Here is a 22072-nt window from a genome sequence, read left to right as displayed (position 1 = left end):
GATGAATACAAGGAGGATTACACCAAGATAAATATAATTAAAATGAAATAACGATAGAGAATTTTAAAAGCAGCAAGAGAAAATAAAAATGTTATATATAAGGGCAATTCCATAAGGCTATCAGCTGAATTTTCAGCAGAAACTTTGTAGACCAGAAGGAAGTAGCATGATATGTTCAAAGAGCTGAATGGAAAAAACCTTACAAACAAGAATACGCTACACAACAAAGTTATCACTGAGAAGTGAAGGAAAGATAAACGGTCTCTGAGACAAACAAAAGTTAAACAAGTTCATCCATCATTAACTCAGCCTAACAAGAAATTTTAAAAGGAATTCTTTAAGTGGGAAACAAAAGATATAACCAGATGTAAGAATATTATGAAGGGAAAATGTTTCACAGGTAAAAGCAAATATATTTTAAGGGCAGTAGATTAATTACTTATAAAGCCAGTATGGAGATGAAACACAAAAGCAGTAAAATCATTTATATCTACAAAAATTAGCCAAAGGATACAAAAAAATTAAAAGGATGTAAACTATTACATTATATATGTAATGTGAAGAAGGAAGTAAATATTTAGTGCTTTCAAAATGTGTTCAAACTTAAGTGACTTAATATAAATATCAACATAATATAAATTGTCAAACACACAGGATATTATACATCAACCCAGTGGCAACCACAAATCAAAAACCTATAATAGATACACAAAACATAGAGAGAAAGGAATCCAAGCATAACTCTAAAGAAAGCCATCAAACCACAAGAGAGCAAGAGAAGAAGAAAGGAACAAAGAACTATAAAAAAAAAAAAATCAGAAAACTATTAACAAAAGGGTAATAAGTATATTCTTATCAATAATTATTTTAAATGTCAATGGACTAAATGCTCTAATCAAAAGACATAGAGTGACATAACGGCTAAGAAAACAAGACCCAGGGCGCCTGGGTGGCTCAGTCGGTTAAGCATCCGACTTCAGCTTAGGTCATGATCTCACAGTCTGTGAGTTCGAGCCCCGCGTTGAGCTCTGTGCTGACAGCTCAGAGCCTGGAGCCTGCTTCAGATTCTGTGACTCCTTTTCTCTCTGCCCCTCCGCTTCTCACGCTCTGTCTCTGTGTCTCTCTCTCTCTCTCAAAAATAAATAAACATTTAAAAAAATTAAAAAAAAAAAAAGAAAACAAGACCCATCTAGGGGCGCCTGGGTGGCTCAGTTTGTTGGACATCCAACTTCAGCTTGGGTCATGATCTCACAGTTTGTGGGTTCAAGTCCCACATCGGGTTCTGTGCTGACAGCTTGGAGCCTGGAGCCTGCTTCAGATTCTGTGTCTCCCTCTCTCTCTGCCCCATTCATGCTCTTTCTGTCTCAAAAATAAATAAACATTAAAAAAAAAGAAAAAAATAATCTATATGCTAAATCTATATGAGCCTACAAGACACTCACTTCAGATCTACAGACACAAATAGACTGAAAGTGAAGAGATGGAAAACAATATTCCACGAAAATGGAATAAGGGGGGCGGGGGTGGGAAGCCAGGATAGCAATACTTATAACAGATAAAATAGACTTTAAAACAAAGACTGTGGCAAAGGGACAAAGAAGGGCATTGCATAATAATAAAGGGATCATTCCAACAAGAGGATATAACAGTTGTAAATATCTATGTACCCAACAAAGAGACACCTGAATACATAAAGCAAATATTAACAGTCATAAAGGGAGAAACTGACAGAAATACAATAGTAGAGGACTTAGCATCTCACTTATATCATTGGATAGACCATTCAGACAGAAAATCAACCAGGTAACAGTGACTTTGAATGACACATTTAATCAGATGGACTGAACAGGTATATACAAAACATCCCATCCCAAAACAGCATAATACACATTCTTTTCAAGTGTGCATGAAACATTCTTCAGGAAAGATCACATGTTGATACAAAACAGAGCTCAATAAATTTAAGAAGACGGAAATAATAATAAGCATCATTTCCAACTACAATGGTATGAAACTAGAAATCAAATTAAAAACAAAAACTGGAAAAAAAACCCCACACATACAAGAAGGCTAAACAACATGCTACTAAACAACCAATGGGTTACAGAGAAATCAGAGGAAATACATGGAGACAAATGGAAATGAAAACACAAGAGTCCAAAATCTTTGGGATGCAGCAAAAGCTGTTTTAAGAGGGAAGTTTATAGCAAACCAGACTATCTCAAGAAACAAGAAAAATCCCAAACAACCTAATCTTACACCTAATGAAACCAGAAAAGGAAGAACAAGGCTTAAAGTTAATAGAAGAAAGGAAATAATAATGATTAGAGTAAAATTAAGGAAAGAGACTAAAAAACAATAGAAATGAAATGAAACCAAGAACTGGTTATTTGAAAAGATGAAATTGATAAACCTTTAACCAGTCTCATCAAGAGTCAAAAAACAAGTCAAATAAATAAAATCAAAAATGAAACAGAAGAAATAGTAACTGATGCCACAGAAATACAAAGAATTACAACAGAATATTTTGAAAAATTGTATACCAACAAATTACACAACCTAGAAGAAATGGGTAAATTCCTAGAAACACATGATTTTCCAAAATGGAATCAGGAATAAAAAAAAAATTTAAACAGACTTATTACTAGTAATGAAACTGAATCAGTAATTAAAAAAAAAAAAAAAAACTCCCAATAAACAAATGTCCAGGACCAGCTGGCTTCACAGTAAATTCTACCAAACATTTAAAGAGTTAATACCTATTCTTCTCAAACTATTCCAAAAAAATAGAAGAGGAAAGAAAACTTCCAAATTGATCCCATGAGGCCAACACTACCCTGATACCAAAAGCAGATCAAGACTCCACTAAAAAAGATAACTACAGGCCAATAACTCTGACAAACACAGATGCCCAAATCCTCAACAAAATATTAGCAAAACACACTCAATAACACTTTAAGGATCATTCACCACAATTAAGTGAGATTTATTCCAGGAAGGCCAGGGTGGTTCAATATTCACACATCAATGTGATACATCACATCAACAACAGGACTGATAAAAACCATGTGATCACATCAAAAGATGCATAAAAGCATATGACAAAGTACAATATCCATTTATGATAAAAACCCTCAACGAAGTAGTTTTGGAGGGAACATATCTCAACATAATAAAGGTCATATAAAAAAATCTCACAGGTAACATCATACTCAATGATGAAACACTGAAAACTTTTCCTCTAAGATCAGTATCAAGGTAAGGCTGTCCACTCTCACCACTTTTATTCAGCACAGTACTACTGGAAGTCCTAGCTGCGACAACCGCAGAAAAGTAAGGAAGTAAAAGGCACCCAAACTGGTAAGGAGGAAGTTAAATCATCACTATTTACAGATGACAAACTACTGCGTATAGAGAACACTAAAGACCCCACCAAAAATCTACTACAATTAATAAATGAGGTGAAGACGGAGGATACAAAATCAATATAAAGAAATCTGGTGTGTTTCTACATACTAACAATGAAGTGGCAGAAACATACTAAGAAAACAATCCCATTTACAACTATGCCAAAATAAAATACCTAGGAATAAACTTAACCAATAAAGTGAAAGACCAGTACTCTGAAATCTGAAAGAAATTGAAGATGACACAAATGGAAAGATGTACCATGCTCATCAACTGAAAGAATTAATATTGTTAAATGTCCATACTACCCAAACATCTACAGGTTCATTGCAATCCCTATCGAAATGCCAAAAGCATTTTTCAAAGAACTAGAATAAATAATCTTAAAACCTGTATGGAACCACAAAAAAACTTGAATAGCCAAAGCAATCTTGAGAAAGAACAACAAAGCTGGAGGTATCACAATCCCAGGTTTCGAGATATACTACAAAGCTGTGGTAATTGGAATAGTCTGGTACTGGCACAAGAGACACATAGATTAATGCAATAGGATACAGAGCCCAGAAATATACCCACACCTACCCGGTCAATTAATCAATGACAAAGAAGTCAAGAATATACAATGGAGGGGTGCCTGGGAGGCTCAGTTGGTTAAGCATCTGACTTCAGATCAGATCGTGATCCTGTGGTTTGTGGGTTTGAGCCCCGCATCGGGCTCTGTGCTGACAGCTCAGAGCCAGAAGCCTGCTTTGGATTCTGTGTCTTCCTCTCTGCCCCTCCCACTCTCTCTCCCTCCCTTTCTCTCTCTCTCTCTCCCTCTCTCTTTTTCGCTCTCAAAAATGAATAAAAATTAAGAAAAAAAAAGAATATACAATAGAAAAAAGACAGTCTCTTCAATAAATGGTGCTGGGAAACCTGTGAGACCTAAGCTGTAAAACTCCTAACAGAAAACATAGGCAGTAATCTCCTGAACATCAGCCTTAGCAACATATTTATGGGTATGTCTCCTGAGGCAAGACAGTCCACTGAATAGAAGATAACTGTAAATTATCTATCTAATAAGGGGTTAATATACAAAATACGTGATGAACTTCTACAGCTCAACACCAAAAATACAAACAATCTGATTTAAGAATGAGAGGACCCCAACATTTTTCCAGAGAATAAATACAAATGACCAACAGGTACATGAAAAGATGCTCAACATCACTAACAATCAGGGAAATGCAAATCAAAACCACCATAAGATATCACCTCATGCCAGTCAGAATGGCTATAATAAAAAACACAAGAAATAACAAGTGTTGGAGAGGATGTGGAGGAAAAGGAACCCTCATGCGCTGTTGGTAGGAATATATAATGGTGAAACTACTGTGGAAGACAGTATGGAGGTTCCTCAAAAACATAGATAACAGAACTACTATACAACCCAGTAATTCCAACACAAGGTATTTAACCAAAGAAAATGTAAACACTAATTTGAAAAGATATATGCACCCCTATGCTGATTGCAGCATTATTTACAATAGCCAAGATATGGAAGCAACCCAAATATCTGTCAATAGATGAATAAAGAAGATGTAGTCTACATACACAGGACAGAATATTACTCAGCCACAGCCAAAGAATGAGAGCTGGCGTTCTCAACAAATGGATGGGCCTAAAATGTATGATGGTAAGTGAAAGGAGTCAGTCAGATAAAGACAAATACCATATGATTTCACTTATATGGTTGTTAGAGAAGGGGTGAGCAGGAGAATGGGTGAAACAGATACAGGGAATTAAGAGGTGCAAACTTAAAGTTATAAAATAAATTAGTCACAGTAATGAAAGTACAGCCTAGGGATTATAGTAAATAACACCGTAATAACACTGGAGACAGATGGTGACTACACTAACCATGGTGAGCACTGAGTAATGTACAGAAGTGTCAGATCAATATGCTGTACACCAGAAACTAATATAAAATTGAATGTCAATTACACTTCAATAAAAAAACTGACAAATGTGCTAAAATTAAGCAAGCAGATGTTATAAATAACCAGTAACTGAAAGAGAAACAAAGCATTAATCAAATAAAAAATAAAAAGGATCACAATAACAGAAAATTGCTAGATTTATAAATTAATTGCTATTTGTCAATTTGTAATTAAAATTTATGAAAGTGTTAATAACTTTTGATGACCAAATTCTCCTTATTTGTGTGAAAAACCCCAATACATAGATCTTTGACACTATCTCTGAAAAATAAAAGCCTGTGGAGAAATACTCACTTGCCCTAGAAAAAAATAGCTAGTTGATGATAGAGATGAACTAATACCAAGATTTTCTGATACCCTGTCACTGTCCTTTTTTATTGAGAAGCAATTAATTTCTGGGGCGCTTGGGTGGTTAAGTCAGTTGAGCATCCGACTTCAGTTCAGGTCATGATCTCATGGTTCATGAGTTTGAGATCCATATCAGGCTCTGTGCTGACAGTACAGAGCCCGCTGGGGATTCTTTCTCCCTCTTTCTCTGTCCCTTCCCCGCTCATGCTCTCTCCAGCTCTCTCAGAATAAATAAATAAACTTAAAAAAACAAAGCAATTAATTTCATGTATTTTATCTTTCTCCTTCCTGAGTTTGTTCTTATTGAATTTAACCTGCCTCATATTATTACTTCACTAGATAATGTTGAACTTGTCTTCTAAAATCCTGGCTTACAGTTTTTTACAAACTTAAGCACCCAACGTTCTCTCATAAAGGTGATGTACTGAGACCAAGTTTGGATGACTCCGGCAAAAAACATCAGCAACAAAAATCTTACCACCCAGACTGATGCAAGACTCTGAAGGAAGTAAATTTTGGTGTGTTCCATTCATTATTTCATTCACTACATGCAACCAAAAATGATCTTTTTGTATTCACTAGGATATGAGTCACTGTTTTTGGATATACCAATATAACAATTACATTTGTGTCATCAGATTGCTTAAGTGGAGGATACGCTGGACAGGCATTCTTCTGAAAAGAGCAGAATATCATCTGAGGAAGCTTGGGTTATAACTTAGTATCTGCATATTTATTTATAAAAATCTGAATCAGCCTAAGATTCTATCTTCTATCAGAAAATGTAGCAGATGAACAAATACAATTTTTACTAAATATCCACTAAGTCCTAGCACTGCATATTATAAATTAAATTAATTAAACTAAAATACATTTAATTTAGCCACTGAATATAAATCTCAGAATCCAGGCACAGCTAAGATTTGTAACTTATTAATGGCAGAACAGGGATAGAATTAAGATCTCCTAGGCTACATTTCCAGGTGATTTGTGCAAGATGCAACAGTGAATTTTTAGGCTACTTTCTATAACAATGTAGGTTATTCCTAGAAAGTAAATATTCCCAGATTGACTTTGAATTGATTGAAATTCACTTACCTTGCTTCTTTTCACAATTGACGGCACAACCTAAAATAAGCTGGAGCAACCTCCCTAGCTCCACAGAATCTGAACATTCAGTTATTTGGTTCAAATCAGGGATGAGTTCTTCAGAAATCTGCTGCCCCAAAAACTGCAGTAGTGAGACAATAAATTAGATCACTCATTTATGTAGATTACAAAGAATTTATTACATTTAATTATCACAAGGAAAATAAATTATAAATAGGATCATGAGATAAATCAACAAATTGATATATCCATAATTATTTACTAAAACCAGTAAGCAAAGTTCAAGCAGCATCCCAAAATTTTGAGTAACGAACCAACAGCAACTAAAATAGTTTTACATCAATATCCTTTGATCCCACTGTCAAAGGGATTAAGAAACCCCTAGCCTGATCTATTATGACAAAAGTTACACCTTTCCAAAAATAGATTTACGTAAGCCAAAAGATATGCATAATATTTTGACGCATGATTGAATAACAGAAACCATAATATAAATCATCACACTTACAAAAGAACAGCAAATCTAACAAATCCAATGGATTAATCTTTCCTTATCTTTTTTTAGCATTTTAAAAAATTTTCTTGACATTAAAAAAAAAAGTTCCAAAATGAGTTTTAGGCATTAATAAATTGAAACTTTTCAGTCTTTAAAATTATTTGGAAAAAAATACAAGTGTAAATATGTGACAACTTTAAAAAACAGAAACCAGGGCGCCTGGATGGCTCAGTCAGTTAAGCACCTAACTCTTAATTTCAGCTTAGGCAGTGATCTCACAGTTTTGTGAGTTCAAGCCCTACGTTGGGCTCTGAGCTCACAGTGCATAGCCGGCTTGAGATTCTTCCTCTCTCTTTGCCCCTCCCCTGCTCGCACTCTCTCTTTCTCAAAAATAAAGAAAAAATTAAAAAATTTAAAAGAGTAAAAATAGAAAACAAATATTTTAATGGCAAAACCAAACCAAAAGATTGCAAACATGAGCAATAAACTTTCTTATATCAAATAACCCTATTAGAAAACTTGTTACGGTATTGAATAAGAAAAAAACAAAAACCTACTTGAATAATGTACCATCTAAAGTGACTTTAATACTACTTCCATTTTGCTTATTTTCTATTTCACTTGCACAAAAGCATAATTTCACAGGATACCTTTGCTGCTGCTTGCACTGAAAAGAAATGTCAAAATAATACTTACATAGGAAACACTTCAACTTAATTATAAAATCTATTTGTACAGACTTTGCATTTTTTAAAATCAAGTCATACAGAAATGACAGTAATTCAATTGTAGAAAATAACCAATTTCAGGAGTATCAATATAGAAGGAACATTATTTTACAAACCTATATATTAGTTTAAGCCTATTCATGTTCACAAAATTTGAGTGTTCTGAACATGGCAAAAAACAATATATTCTAATTATGAATTACATTTCAGTAAAATGTTATAAACTAAAATCCAAGTTTTTTTTAGTGTCAACATAATTATCATATATGATTTGGTATTTAAACAAATCAGATGTTTTTCATACCTCATTGTAATAACTCATAATTCCTTGAAGTACCTTCTTTAAATTACTAGCCTAATGGAAAAAAAATAAGAATTCAATGAATTATTTCACATCAGTAATGAAGGAAAATTTATGCCAATGTGAAAGACATAAGAACTCTGGCCTCATAAAAATGACAACAAAAACATACATTAGAGTTTTATAGATTCAAGCATATGATATTTTTTAAACATGAAAGCTTTAATCGGAGTTTGATTAAAAATGTCTTCATGCTTACATAGGTTAACCAGGGTGATTCTATTTAAAATGAGACGCAATGAGGAAAAGTACAACTTTAAAGATTTAGCTTTGACTATGTTCACCTCCAGTTATGAATGAGTACCAAGGTTTCTACTTATTCTGTTGCCAAAAACAACAGAAAACAGGACAAAATACAGAGAAACAACTGTTTCCAAGCTTTAGCCATTGGGCAGGATGGAACTCTAATTTCTGAGAGAAGGAAAACAAAAAGATGAGTCCAACTCTAGTCCAAGATTTCTCTCTGGAGGGGATTTTCATTCCATGGAATGGAGTGGTAGAACCTGAACAAAGCCTGAGGTTCTCCTTGAGTTGAGGAGTTAGACTTCAGAAGTTCAGGAAGGTCAAGGTAGTTAGACTTTGTAGGCAGACAAATGAAGAGGTGAGCACTATGGAGGAAAAGAGCTCCGGAAATCTACACAGTGGTTTATGTCTTTCAGCTGAATACTAATTCGCATGTGCACGAGAGAAACTCAGTGAGATTCAACAAAAAAAAATTCACTTTTTCCCCCATTTTTTCCCCAGTCAAGAATAACTCCCAAGGCAAAAACAAGCCAGGGAACTTTAAGCTGAACAATTTCCAAAGATTACACAAGGCCAGAAATGGTTGAAATTCCCATCAGCCAGAGTGAAGAGACAATGCTGTATAGACAAGCATTCACTAAAGACTTTGAAAAGGTCATACCTTAGTAGTTTGTCTAAACTAGCCCTAGAAGAAAGATAACCCTAGATCTGCCTCCCACCCAAAACTTTAGAAGGATCAAATTGATTCATAAGTATCTTAATTGCTTGCAAGAACAAAGTCTGACTCTCTTCGAAGAAAAACAAAAAATCCAGCACTCAACAATGAAATTCTAGCATCCAAACACTGTTTAGCATCCAATAAAAAACTACTACATATGTGAAGAAGCAGGAAAATATGGATCATTAAAAAAACATGGATCATGAGGAGAAATCTCAGTCAATAGAAACAAGCCCAGAAATGAGCGATGAAAGAATTAGAAGATAACAATGTTAAAACTGCTAGCTTAGAAATAATGTTCAAGGATTTAAATGGAAATAGGAATGTAAGAAAAAAAATGGAAGATTTTCTTTAAAAACAAAAACAAAAACAAAAACAAAAACAAAAACAAAAACAAAAACCAGGAGCGCCTGGGTGGCTCAGTTGGTTAAGCGTCTGACTTCAGCTCAGGTCATGATCTCGCAGTTCGTGGGTTCGAGCCCCACATGGGCTCTATGCTGACAGCTGAAGCCTGGAGTCTGCTTTGGATTCTTTGTCTCCCTCTCTCTCTTCCCCTCCCCTGCTCACACTCTGTCTGTCTTTCTGTCTGTCTGTCTGTCTGTCTCTCTCTCAAAAGTAAATAAACACTAAAAAAATTTTAATACAGGGGCGCCTGGGTGGCTCAGTCAGTTAAGCGTCCTACTTCGGCTCAGGTCACGATCTCGCGGTCCAGGAGTTCGAGCTCCGCGTTGGGCTCTGGGCTGATGGCCCAGAGCCTGGAGCCTGCTTCCGATTCTGTGTCTCCCTCTCTCTCTGCCGCTCCCCCGTTCATGCTCTGTCTCTGTCTCAAAAATAAATAAACTTAAAAAAAAAAAAAAGCTGCTGAGGATTCAACTCAGTTTTTTTTAAATAAATAAATAAATAAATAAATAAATAAATAAATAAATAAATAAATTTTAATACAAACTTAAAAAAATAGATATTCTATGGATAAAAAAGGAAGACTCAACTATTAGATGTGTACATGAGAGACCTAACATAAAGATACAGATTAAAAGAATAAAAAAAGATACACTAAAGCAAGAAATAATCATAAAACTAGAGTGGCTACATTAATGTCAGACAAATTAAACTTCAGAGCAAGGAATATTGCCAGGGATAAAAAAAAAAAAAAGGTCTTTCATAATGATAAGTAGATTCATTCACCAAGAAGACATTTAAAAAATAATGTATATAAACCTAACAAGAGATTCAAATTACATGATAAAAGTTAACAGAACTAAAACGAGAAATTGACAAATTCACAATCATTGTTAGAGATTTAAGGACTCCTCTTCCATAACTGACAGGATGGTCACAGAAAAATCAATAAAGATATAAAAGTGCAACAGAACTATCAGTAAGTTTGATATAATCTGCCTGCAGAATACATGTTCAAGGGCACATAGAACATTCACCAAAACAGACCATATGTTAGGTCATAAAATAAGTCTCAATAAATGTAAAAGAATTTCTCAATATGGAGTTATGTTATCAAACAAAAATGGAAATTAGAAATCAATGAATATAAAAAAGGTGCCTAAAAAATCTTCAAATATTTATAATTTGAAATATCTACTTCTAATCTACCTGTAGGTCAAAAGAAATCACATGGGGAATTAATGAGTATTTTAAACTGAATGAAAATACTAACATAGAATGTCAAAATGTGTGAGATGTGTAAGGCAATGCTTAAATTAGGGGAAAAAAGGTGCCTAAAACTTATGATTTAATTTTCTACTTTAAGGCATAAAGAAAGAAGAGAAGGTATAGGTAAAGGAAAGGAAATAATACAGAAAGGAAATATATAAAAAACAAAAGCTAGTTCTTAAAAAAAAACAAAAAACAAAAAACTTGAAAAACATCAAACCAAACTTCTCAAGAAAAAAAAGACAAAACACATAAACTGCCAACATCGGGAAAGAAAAAGGATACATCACTAAAGATCACAGAGTTACCAGCATATTATATTAGCAAATATTATATTAGCAAAATAACACAGTTAAGAACTGTATGCCAACAAATTGGACACCCTAAGTGAAACACACAAATGCCCTATAATACACAACAAAACTGACTTATGAAGAAACAAAATCAGTTTGGTAGTTTCTTATAAGATCAAATATATACTTACATAACCAGATACAATCACATTGAGGAATTTATCTAAGAGAAATTAGACACATGTCTACGCAAGGACTCATACTAAATATTCATTGTAACTGTATCCATAGTAGCTAAAAACTGAAACAATTCCAACATCCATTAACAGGTGAATGGGTAAGCAAATTGTAGACTATCAATGTAATGAAATACTACTCAGGAAAATAATAATAATAATAATAATAATAATAATAATAATAATAATAATAATAAATAACTCCTAATACAGGTAGCATGGGTAAGTCTCAAAAACATCACACTGAGTGAAAGATGCTAGACACAAAGAGTAACAAAAAGTAAATAATGTCTGTTACCATTTATACAGAATTCTAGAAATCTACAGTGACAGAAAGCAGATCCACGGGGCCAAGCGAGGAGTGGGGATTAAGTGGGAAAGGACGTAAGTGCATGTTCTGGGTTAATGGAAATGTTCCACATCTAATTATGACTGTAGTTACCTAAGAACATGCATGTGTCAAAACAAACTGCACACAATAAAATGCACCCTTAAATTAATTAAAAAAAAAAGATTTAGCTGAGCTTAGTGCTAATTTTAAAATCACTGTTTGGGTTAAGTGCTTCTACTGCTCATTCTGTATACCTTTATTCTCCAGTTGTCACCCGTATCTTCTTTAATTCGGCTTAACCAAGATTCATCGAACCAAGCTACATCTCTGAAATGAAAACACAAATGCAAAACATTTAAATGTTTTTGTTGCATGGAAAGTACTAAATTAAATCAATAAAGTTATTTTATATCTAAAAGCCTGTCCTTAATATGAACAGCAAACATTATTTAACTGAACCCCCTGAATTTTTAGTGATTCTTAAGGATTTCTTTTGGAATTTCTCATAATAAATTACTTAATTCATTAGCATCTTCAATTTAATAAACATTTACTGAATATCTCATACAAGACACTCTGGTAGCAGGAAGATGTATAAGTCCCAATCCTAAAGGGGGGGGGTAGAAATTAAAACTAACATTTTAATATGTCTATTCTGTATCAAGCACTGGGCTTGATGTTTTTCCATATTGCAACTTTCAATATTGTAGTCACTGGAAAAGAATTATGATTATCCTCAATCTTACTCTTCAGAGAAATGAAGATGAGAGAAGCTATGTAATTAGCCCCAAATCACACTAGTATATAGAAAAGGCCAAAATTATTTGATTGTAACTGAGGAGAATGAGTGTAATGAGAAGTCTACAAGGACAGTTTAGTTTTAAACTCGTGAAGTCATATTAACATGGGAGGCCAGGACAATGAATTGCTATATTGATTTTTTATGTATTTAATAAGGTTTGAAAGAATAACATTTGACTATATAGTGAACTACACTAATAGATCATACATATTCTAAACAAAAATTTGGATGCTTGCTCTGAGTAAGGAACCGAGCAAGATTAATATAAAGATGAATAATTTACTACCATGACTCTCAGGGAAATAGCTATTAAAGCAGGAAAGTAAAGAGCACAAAAACTCTACTCAAAGGAAAATGTGAGACATTCTTTAAGAGTTAAACACTACAGGGGCGCCTGGGTGGCTCAGTCAGTTAAGCGTCTGACTTCAGCTCAGGCCATGATCTCACGGTTCAAGGGTTCGAGCCCTGCATCCGGCTCTGTGCTGACAGCTCAGAGCCTGGAGCCTGCTTCGGATTCTGTGTCTCCCTCTCTCTCTGCTCCTCTCCTGCTTGCACTCTGTCTCTCTTTCTCTCTCTCAAAAATAAATAAACATTAAAAAATTTTTTTTGAAAAGAGTTAAACACTGTAAAATCACAGAATAGTGCTAGAAGAGGTTTTCAAGGTCTTGTCTAGATTTTCACTTTACACATAAGCCAACAAAAGTGAGGGAAGAAATTAAAGGGATCCTCTTCCAAACTTGAATTTAAAAATGAAAAGCTAAAACTAGAACACAGTGCTTAGCTTTCCACAAATCATTCTGCCTCAGACGTTCTAATACAGAAGATATTGCTTTGACTGGGTAACCAAAAATGACTTCATTTCTAATTCATCTATGTGGAATATGTAACCATTTTCTTTTGAGCAAATTAATGTTAATTATATTCAACTTTTCCCAGATACTAAGGCTACAATTACCAAAATGACTTGGCTCAATATATGAATGGTGTATTTCTAACCAAGCACTTGCCTGAAAATTCTGATTTACTAATAAGTCAAAACTGTCATCAAAGTAAATTCATTTCTTTCGACATCAGATTAAGTAAAAGAGGTAAGCCAGTTGTGATGATTAATTTTATGTATTAACTTGGCTAGGTCAGGATACCCAGTTTTTGTTCAAACATGCTTGGATGTGGCTATGAAAATACTTTTTTAGATAAGATTAACATTTAAATCAGTAGACTTTAGGGGCGCCTAGGTGGCTCCGTCGGCTGAGTGTCTGACATTGGCTCAGGTCATGATCTCACAGCTCGTGAGTTTGAACCCTGTATCAGGCTCTGTGCTGACAGCTCAGAGCCTGGATTCTGTGTCTCCCTCTCTCTCTGCCCCTCCCCTGCTCACGCTCTCGCTCTCTCTCAAATAAACATTAAAAAAATTTTTTTTAATAAAAAAAAAATCAGTAGACTTTAAATAAAACACATTACCCTCCATAATGTGGGTGGGTCTCATCCAGTCAATTGAAGCCTTTAAGAAAAAGACTAACCCCCCTCAAGAAAGAGTAAATTCTGCCAAGAGATTGCCTGTGGACTCTGGCTGCAACATCCACTCTTTCCTGGATCTTTGGCCTGCAGTCCTGACCTGTGGATTCTGGACTTGCCAGCCTCCACAATCATGTGAACCAATCCTAAAAACAAATTTCTCTGTCCCGTGTGCGTGTGCGCGTGCGTGTATGTGTGTCCATCCTATTGTATATATATCCATGTCTTATTAATTCTATTTCTCTGGAGAACCCTACTACACAAGTCTTCTAAAAGATATCATCATATATGCTTCTAGAATTATGTTCTAATTACCTCTAGAAAATGGATCTAGACATTACCTCTTCTAGCTTTCCTCCTTTTATCTTGTGTTCCTCCTTGTCTTTCTTTCTACTCCAAATCAACTTCAGCCCTACGTCTTAGTCTGCTCAAGCTTCTATAACAAACGATCACAGACTGGGTGGCTTATATAACAGAAATTTACTTCGCACAGCTCTGGAAGCTGGAAACCCAAGATCAAAATGGTGTAGCAAGGTAGGTTTCGTTCTCAGCTCTCTTCTTTAGGCCTGTAGGTGGCTGCCATCTGTCCGTGTGCTCACATGACCTCTTCTTGGTGTGCTCACAGAGAGTGAGCTCTCTAATGTCTCTTTTACAAAGATTCCAATCCTATCAGATCAGGGCCCCACTCTTATGACCTTATTTAACCTTAATTGCTTCTCAGAGGCCTCATCTCCAGTACAGCTACAACACTGGGGGTCAGGGCTTCAACACAGAAATCTGGAATGGATGCCAACATTCAGCCTATAACACTCTGAGAAATACTTCGTAACTTCGGCCTTCTTCCTTTTCTCATAAACAAGTCATTCTTCTGAAACATTTGTAATGGCAGCCAACCTTCCCCTTGATACCCAACCTCGTAACTCTGGACATATCCTTCCTTACACTTCTGCACTGCCACATCTACACGTCTTAACTAGACTCCTGGCCTGAACAATTAGCTCCTTTTCTCATCCTTCCCAGAACTTCAGTGAAACTCGAGGGGACATAAGACTGAGGAAGCAAAATATGGTCCAATTGTTGTCTAACAAAAGTAAGTAGGAATGAGTATAAAATTATTTAACTCCACTCATAGTGTTTGTCTTCAACAATTTTACCAACTAAATACAGGCAATAATTAACAGCTGCCGGTTACTATACACAACATAGTTGTTTTGCTCCAAGAGACACCCTGACATAGTTTTTCTTGGACAATCAAAAGGCCTACTGTGGTTAACACATGAAATTGTGATCTGTACTTTGGGCATGCACATCTGGTCTTTTATGTATTAAGACCCCAAAGTAATAACCTATCAGGAGAAGGTCAAGATACTAGATTTCACGGATTACAGCTGACTGAGAGCACAGGTATTAGAGTCAGGCCAAAGCTATGCCAATCCTGGCTTTGCTATTAACTCGTTATTTGATTTTACCAAAGTTGTTTCACCTCTCTAAACCTCTGTTTCATGTATAGACTGAGGAATATCTACCTCACAGAACAGTAAAAATTAAATGAAATAACATATGCGTAGGATATATAACAATGGCTTATAACTTAGTAAATACTCAGATGTTGGCTATCATGATTCATCATTTCAAATACTCCAATATCTGACTGAATGAATGAAGAGATAGCTGCATGGTACTTGAGGTCTCTGGGTTTCTACATTCTTGTTCTCGCTCTTTTCCCTCTTGCAAAAATGTCTAGTCAAGACAGGCAAAAGAAATAAGCAGAGAAGTTATCTGTTGTTTAAAGTGGCCAAATTAAGCCTTTCTTTTGGGGGAAGTCACATGCTATAGTATTTATAGTTGTTGTGGGTTGAACTGTATCTTCCAAAATAACATGTTCATATTCTAACCCCCAATATCTGTCAATGTGACCTTATTTGGAAACAGGGTCATTGCAGATGCAATCAAATTAAGATGAGATCAAACTAAATTACTAATACGACTGGAAGAGGAGAGGACACAAAGACACGGACACGGAGGGAAGACAACCAAGCAGAGAAGGGACAGAGATGGAGCCATGCCGCCACAGACTAGGGAATGGGGGGGGGGGGAGTGGGGAGGGGGGAGGGCGGTACCAAAGCTGGAAGGAATGATCCTCCCCTACAGGCAACAGAGAGAGCATGACCCAGCCAATACCTTGATGTAGGACTTCTAGCCTCCAGAATTAAAACAAATTTTTGTTGTTTTAAACCACCCACTCTGTGGTACTCTGTTATGGCAATCCTGGGACACTGATGCAGCTGTAATTATAGATTCTCCCCATGTGTTCTTTAAATATCTACATATATTTTTAAAAGTATTCAGGCCAAAGATAATAATTAAGGACTTGTAAAACCCTAGCAATAATTCCATGACTCTCCAAGTCTAAGTCATATAGTTTGGGCATTGATTTTTAAGATTTATTATTTACCATACTTGCCTCAGGTAAATAATAATTACTCATTAAATTTTGCTACTTCCTTAGAAAGCAGAATTTCCCTTCTCATCTTCAGTTACAACTTTGATGTGATTTGATGTGAGTCACAATAGTAATCAATGCAATTCATAACAGAGTGTAACATATACAAAGTGCTTTTGAGTGTTCAAAGAAATATGGTAAAATGCGCCCTTCTAGCCGCAATATGATATACTGATTCAACTAGAGAAAAATGTTTGCTTCTAAGTTTCACTATCCATATCCAGTCTTCTGGAAAGCTATAAAACTAGAAGGGGATTCAAAAGAAAAATAAAGTTTAAATAATTCTTGGATGATAAGGAGACTAAGACAGCTAAGTACATGCCAAAACAGGCAAAGCAAAAAAAGAGGTTTCAATCCAATTTTAGGTCACTGTCATATGTTTTATGAAGAAAGAGAGCTTTCTGATTGTTTGGCTACTTTATTATTCTTGCAGAAAAGCCATTAGAAGACAAGAGACAAATGAGAGAAGGAAAAGAAAAAAAGGAAAATCAGAGAGCCAGAGGTTTGGCAGTAACAGCAGAATCCAACAGATTATGGAAAATGAGTTAGTGATAGAGGGTAGAGTTTAACTAAATTTGAACTGACCCTACTCTAAACATCAGGTACAGGGGCACCTGGGTGACTCAGTTGGTTGAGCATCTGACTTCAGCCCAGGTCATGATCCTATGCTTCGTGGGTTCGAGCCCCGTGTCGGGGTCTGTGCTGACAGCTCAGAGCCTGGAGCCTCCTTTGGATTCTGTGTCTTCCTCTCTCTCTACCCCTCCCCCACTCTGTCTCTCTGTCTCCCCAAAATAAACACTAAAAAAATTTTTTTTAAATAAAAAAAAATAATAAACATCAGGTACAGTGGTAGAGTACAGGGAGACAAAGAGCCAATGCATCATATCACAGTAAAAACAGGTCTCTTCTATTGTACTGTAGTATAAAAGCTACCAGAGCCACCACAATACATATAAATAACAGCTTTGGATGGCACTGTTGAAGTCAATGAATGCGTACCAGTCTTACATCCATACCAACCACAATGTAGCTCCATCTACACCAATACCCACAACATACTGCAATAACAAAAGGCAAGGGGCACATTCTAACAATAAAAAATAATGACGACTTTCCCACATCATCAATAAAGGGTCATATCCAGAATGCTTGGTTCTGACCAATTAAATCACTTTGAAACTAATCAGGGCATAAATAAATAAAATGTTTAAGAAACATGTTTGAGAAAAGAAGGGGAGAAAGGCATATTTTAGAATGACTGCCAAAAAAAAAAAAGTTAACATGTTAAGTTTGTCTCTTAATGTATTAATCTTGAGTTAACCATAAAATCTGTCTATTCACATTAGATCATGTTGAAAATTCCAAGTAACTACAATTTTGACACTTTGAGTTGTTTTTCTGAGGGTGATAAGGAATTTCTGCAAACCCATCTACAGGGTTTTCAAGGTCAATCACAACAAACCTTGACAAAATGATGGCAACCACTGAAAAAAACATCTCTGACTATAAAGCAAATAGCAGAGATAGGGTTCTGGTCTCATGGAAGACACATTATCCTAAAAGTAAGCTAATACAAAATCAGTAGGGCTATCAATTAATAAATTAGCCCTGTTTGTTCCTACTAAGGGTAGAGCTCATATTGCAGATGTTATAACCGTAATCATTGCACAATGTTTGGCAAAAATTATGAAATAATGGACTTAGGAACTTTTGATACTATATAATTATATCTAATGGGCCTAATCCAAACAGAATCGTTTTATTAAGATCCTCCAATATTTGTGATTCCAAAATTCATTTCTACCTCATTTTATTATTGGTAGAGTCATAGAATTCCTACTTTTAACTCAAATATAGATTTTAAAATTTAATATTTTTTTCCAAATCCAGTATTATATACTTCAATTCTCTCTAAAATAATAATCTCCATGCATTGATACCTTCCAATGATAGTAAAGTAACTCAAAAAATCATAAGCAATTATACCATTCATTAAAATGGCTTCTTTTCCAGTTACTGTAGTTTGTGAATGTGACCAGACAAGTTTAAAAATGAAAATCTCTTAGCTAGATAATAATCGTGTTTGCTCACTTAATTAAGATTACCTCTGTGAACAAGCAAGGAAGAATCAGGTGGTGAACTTTCCTGTGCCCTAGATGTAATAATGCCTGTCACGACTTAATAGGATAAAGTTTCAGCAACTTTTAGAATACACGGCTAAGTTTTCTTCCTTGGTATTGGGTTTACAATTCCTTCAAAAAGAGTCTGGACTACTACTTACATTTGATGAAGAACTTGTGCCATGGCAACTCCATTAGTCAGCTGTTTGACATCTTGACAAGGTGCGGCAGTATTGAATGTCTGCAGCTAAAATGACACAGAGCAAATGACTTTACTGTTCCTTTATCCTTACAGGATGGTGTTACCAACTCCCCTCCCCAAACATATGAACACGACAGAGAAAAATAACTATAAATTGTCCTGTTTTGTTTAAATTCAGACTGGGCCGAACAAATGCAACTATACTAACAAGTTTTCGTGGCTGTGTAATAGTCTTACAAACATAAACACTTAACAATTCAAATAATCACACCTAAAACAGTCAAATATATTGATGCAATGTAGGAAGTACTTCAGAATTTCTGAGAGCCAGATGCACAGACCTTAAGATCAACTATATTGTGTTCATCGTTAGGAGAATAACATCAGAAAGGACTTTAAGGTAACCTATTATTTCAACTTAAAATTTCACTCACATCATTTGGTAGGACAACAAAGCCTAGAAATGTCAAGTCTAAAACTACTTAATTAACCAGTGAGGCCTGAAATAAGGCAGGACCTCAGCCTGCCATCCAACAATTAGTCTCAGGGCATGAATGGTCCAGGGCCCACCCACCACATCAAGTTGTTTCTATTTAGTTTGGCTTTACATATTATTCTTGTCGAATCTCTATTTGTTAAACATTCATGTACATGGTAAAAAGAGAAGTGAAACTGTGGTGTCTTTTTCTAAAAAGCAAATATAAGACAAGAATTTTTGAAAAGCAAATTACAGCAGAGCTACAATGGGTCATATATTTCCTAGAAGTCTAATCTCAACCCATAATGATCTTAAATTAAATACACTATGATTCTCTTTTCCTACATATATTTATCTCCTTTACTATTCAATTATAATTCCTTAATTTGCCACTTAACTATCTTAATCTGACAAAAGTCTCTCCCCTCCATGATTCACTTTTAGTGGTTCTGTTTGAGATTCTACAAATAAGTCTCCATTATGGTAATACACATGGAAGAATGACACAGACAAATAACGCTAGCTACAGTTACTTTCAAAGTACACAAAGATACTTTACTGAGATCCTACTCTATGTGGGCACCGTGGGGTTACAAAGGAAAATCACCTGTTTCCTACTCTCAAGCAGTTGCAATCAAGAGTTAAGGACAGGAGAAAAAGACATAAATTATTTCTAGAACATGCCATTCCCAGTCTCATGACTATAGTATGCACAAATCATTCAGAAATAGACAGGAGTTAACTAATTAGGGTTTGTATTTAGGAAATACTTCTCAGAGATGATTCCTGAACAGAAGGTCTTGAGTAAAGAAAGAACCAAGGGAAGGAAGCTTTAGGAAATAGGAACATGATAAGAGCACAAATACCTGAAAAGAAATGGTATTTTTAGGCAACATACAGTTCAGTATTACTGGATTTTCAGGGCAAAGAGGAACGGGGAAGAGGTGACGACAACAAAGGGGGGCAGGTAAGAAAACAGACATGGGTCAGAACTCTGGAGGTCCATGACAAGAAGCATGGACTTACCCTTGATGGTATCATCCTTATAATGGGAAACAGCAGAATAGTTTGTATCTACCTCACAAGATGGTTGAGAGAATTAGCAAACAGAGCCAACTTAGATCAGCGCCTGGTACAAGCTCAGCAGCTGTCAGCAATTAGTTATGATTCGGGGTTCCTCAAAGCTTGGGGTCTAAGAACAACACAAATCAGAATCTCTAGACACATTAAATCAGAAAATGCCTAAGTGATTCTTTTTTGTTTGGTTGGTTTTAAGTAGGCTCCGTGCCCAGTGTGGAGCTCAATGTGGGGCTTGAACTCATGACCTGAGCTGAGATCAAGAGTCAGACACTTAACCTTCAGAGCCACTCACATGCCCCTGCCCCAGCAATTCTTATGCACATCAATTTTTTAGAACCAATGCTCTGGATGATGATGAATCACTGAAGAACAGTAAGAAAGAGAGTGATAACTTTAGCATATTTAGGATAGCAACAATACTGACACAGAGAAAGGAAGAGAGTAACTTTTACACCCGAGTCCGTTAGAAGGCTCCTGTAATAGTCTTGTTGATAAAACAGGTGGCTTACAGATAGGGTAACACTGACCAAGAGGACAGAATAAATTCATGGAATTTAAAATGTGAAATAACCAGGATTTTGCAATTAAGTGGATGTACAGGAAAGAGAAACCCCGGGGTTAGGGCATCTTTAAAAAGAAGATAATCATATACTTTCAGGTAAACTGTGGCTCCCACTTTTCAACCCTTCCTACTTACATTTTATATCATTAGCTTTTTACAAAATGGATAGGATTAGTTATTTTAAAAGAATGATTTAAGAAGCACAAAATATTAAGCAAAATAGTAAAGAAATATGTAAAAGTAGTACATATACTAAGTATTGCCTCATTGACCACCAAGTCCAGATTAAGATCAATTTTTCCTTCTCTTAGACATGGATTTAAATTGGGGTGTCTCGGGGAGCCTTGGCGGCTCAGTTGGTTAAACACCCAACTTCGGCCTAGGTCATGATCTCACGGTTCATGGGTTCAAGCCCAGGGTCGGGCTCTGTGCTGAAAGCTCAGAGCCTGGAGCCTGCTTCCAATTCTGTGTCCCCCCTCTGTCTGACCCTCGCTCACTTGTGTTCCCTCTCTCTCCCTCTCAAAAATAAACATTAAAAAAAATTTTTAATTGGAGTGTCTCTTGAAAGTTCTTAACCTAGTTGCAAAATAAATTAGATAACACAGAATGTAATTTCATTTGGCCAAACAGAAAGGCTTTATAACCAAGAAGAGTGAATAAATTAAAAAGCTCAGTGTGGGTAGTGATGCCAAAGCAGAGGGACAAAGGAAACCGTCCTCTTTCACACTACTCTTCACAGAGGTAAAGAAGCAGAAGTCTTTTTGGTGAGTGGCCCAAAAGGGGCAGACAGGGCTTCCATCAGTAACCACAGGGTTCTTGCAAATCAATCTTACTTTCTTATTTATCTTTAACGCAAATAATCAAAAATGTGGAAATATTGTTCCTGAATTG

At 35.6% G+C, this 22072-nt stretch overlaps 1 protein-coding gene across 1 annotated transcript in view; it reads right to left on the bottom strand.

The window, feature by feature from the left end:
- HOOK1 (hook microtubule tethering protein 1) overlaps positions 1-22072 on the bottom strand; it is a 71512-nt gene that overhangs the window by 43541 nt on the left and 5899 nt on the right. Inside the window, exons 3-6 of the mRNA XM_019839080.3 lie at positions 19021-19106; positions 12174-12246; positions 8374-8424; positions 6834-6966 (exon numbers count right to left, since the gene is read on the bottom strand). Coding sequence (XP_019694639.2) covers positions 6834-6966; positions 8374-8424; positions 12174-12246; positions 19021-19106 — 343 coding nt within the window. The remainder of the gene's footprint in view (positions 1-6833; positions 6967-8373; positions 8425-12173; positions 12247-19020; positions 19107-22072) is intronic.

The sequence above is a fragment of the Felis catus genome, chromosome C1 (genome assembly GCF_018350175.1).
Source record: "Felis catus isolate Fca126 chromosome C1, F.catus_Fca126_mat1.0, whole genome shotgun sequence".
NCBI classification, from domain to species: Eukaryota; Metazoa; Chordata; class Mammalia; order Carnivora; family Felidae; genus Felis; species Felis catus.
The sequence above is the reverse complement of the archived record's forward strand: the minus strand, read 5'-3'. Positions and strand labels throughout refer to the sequence as shown.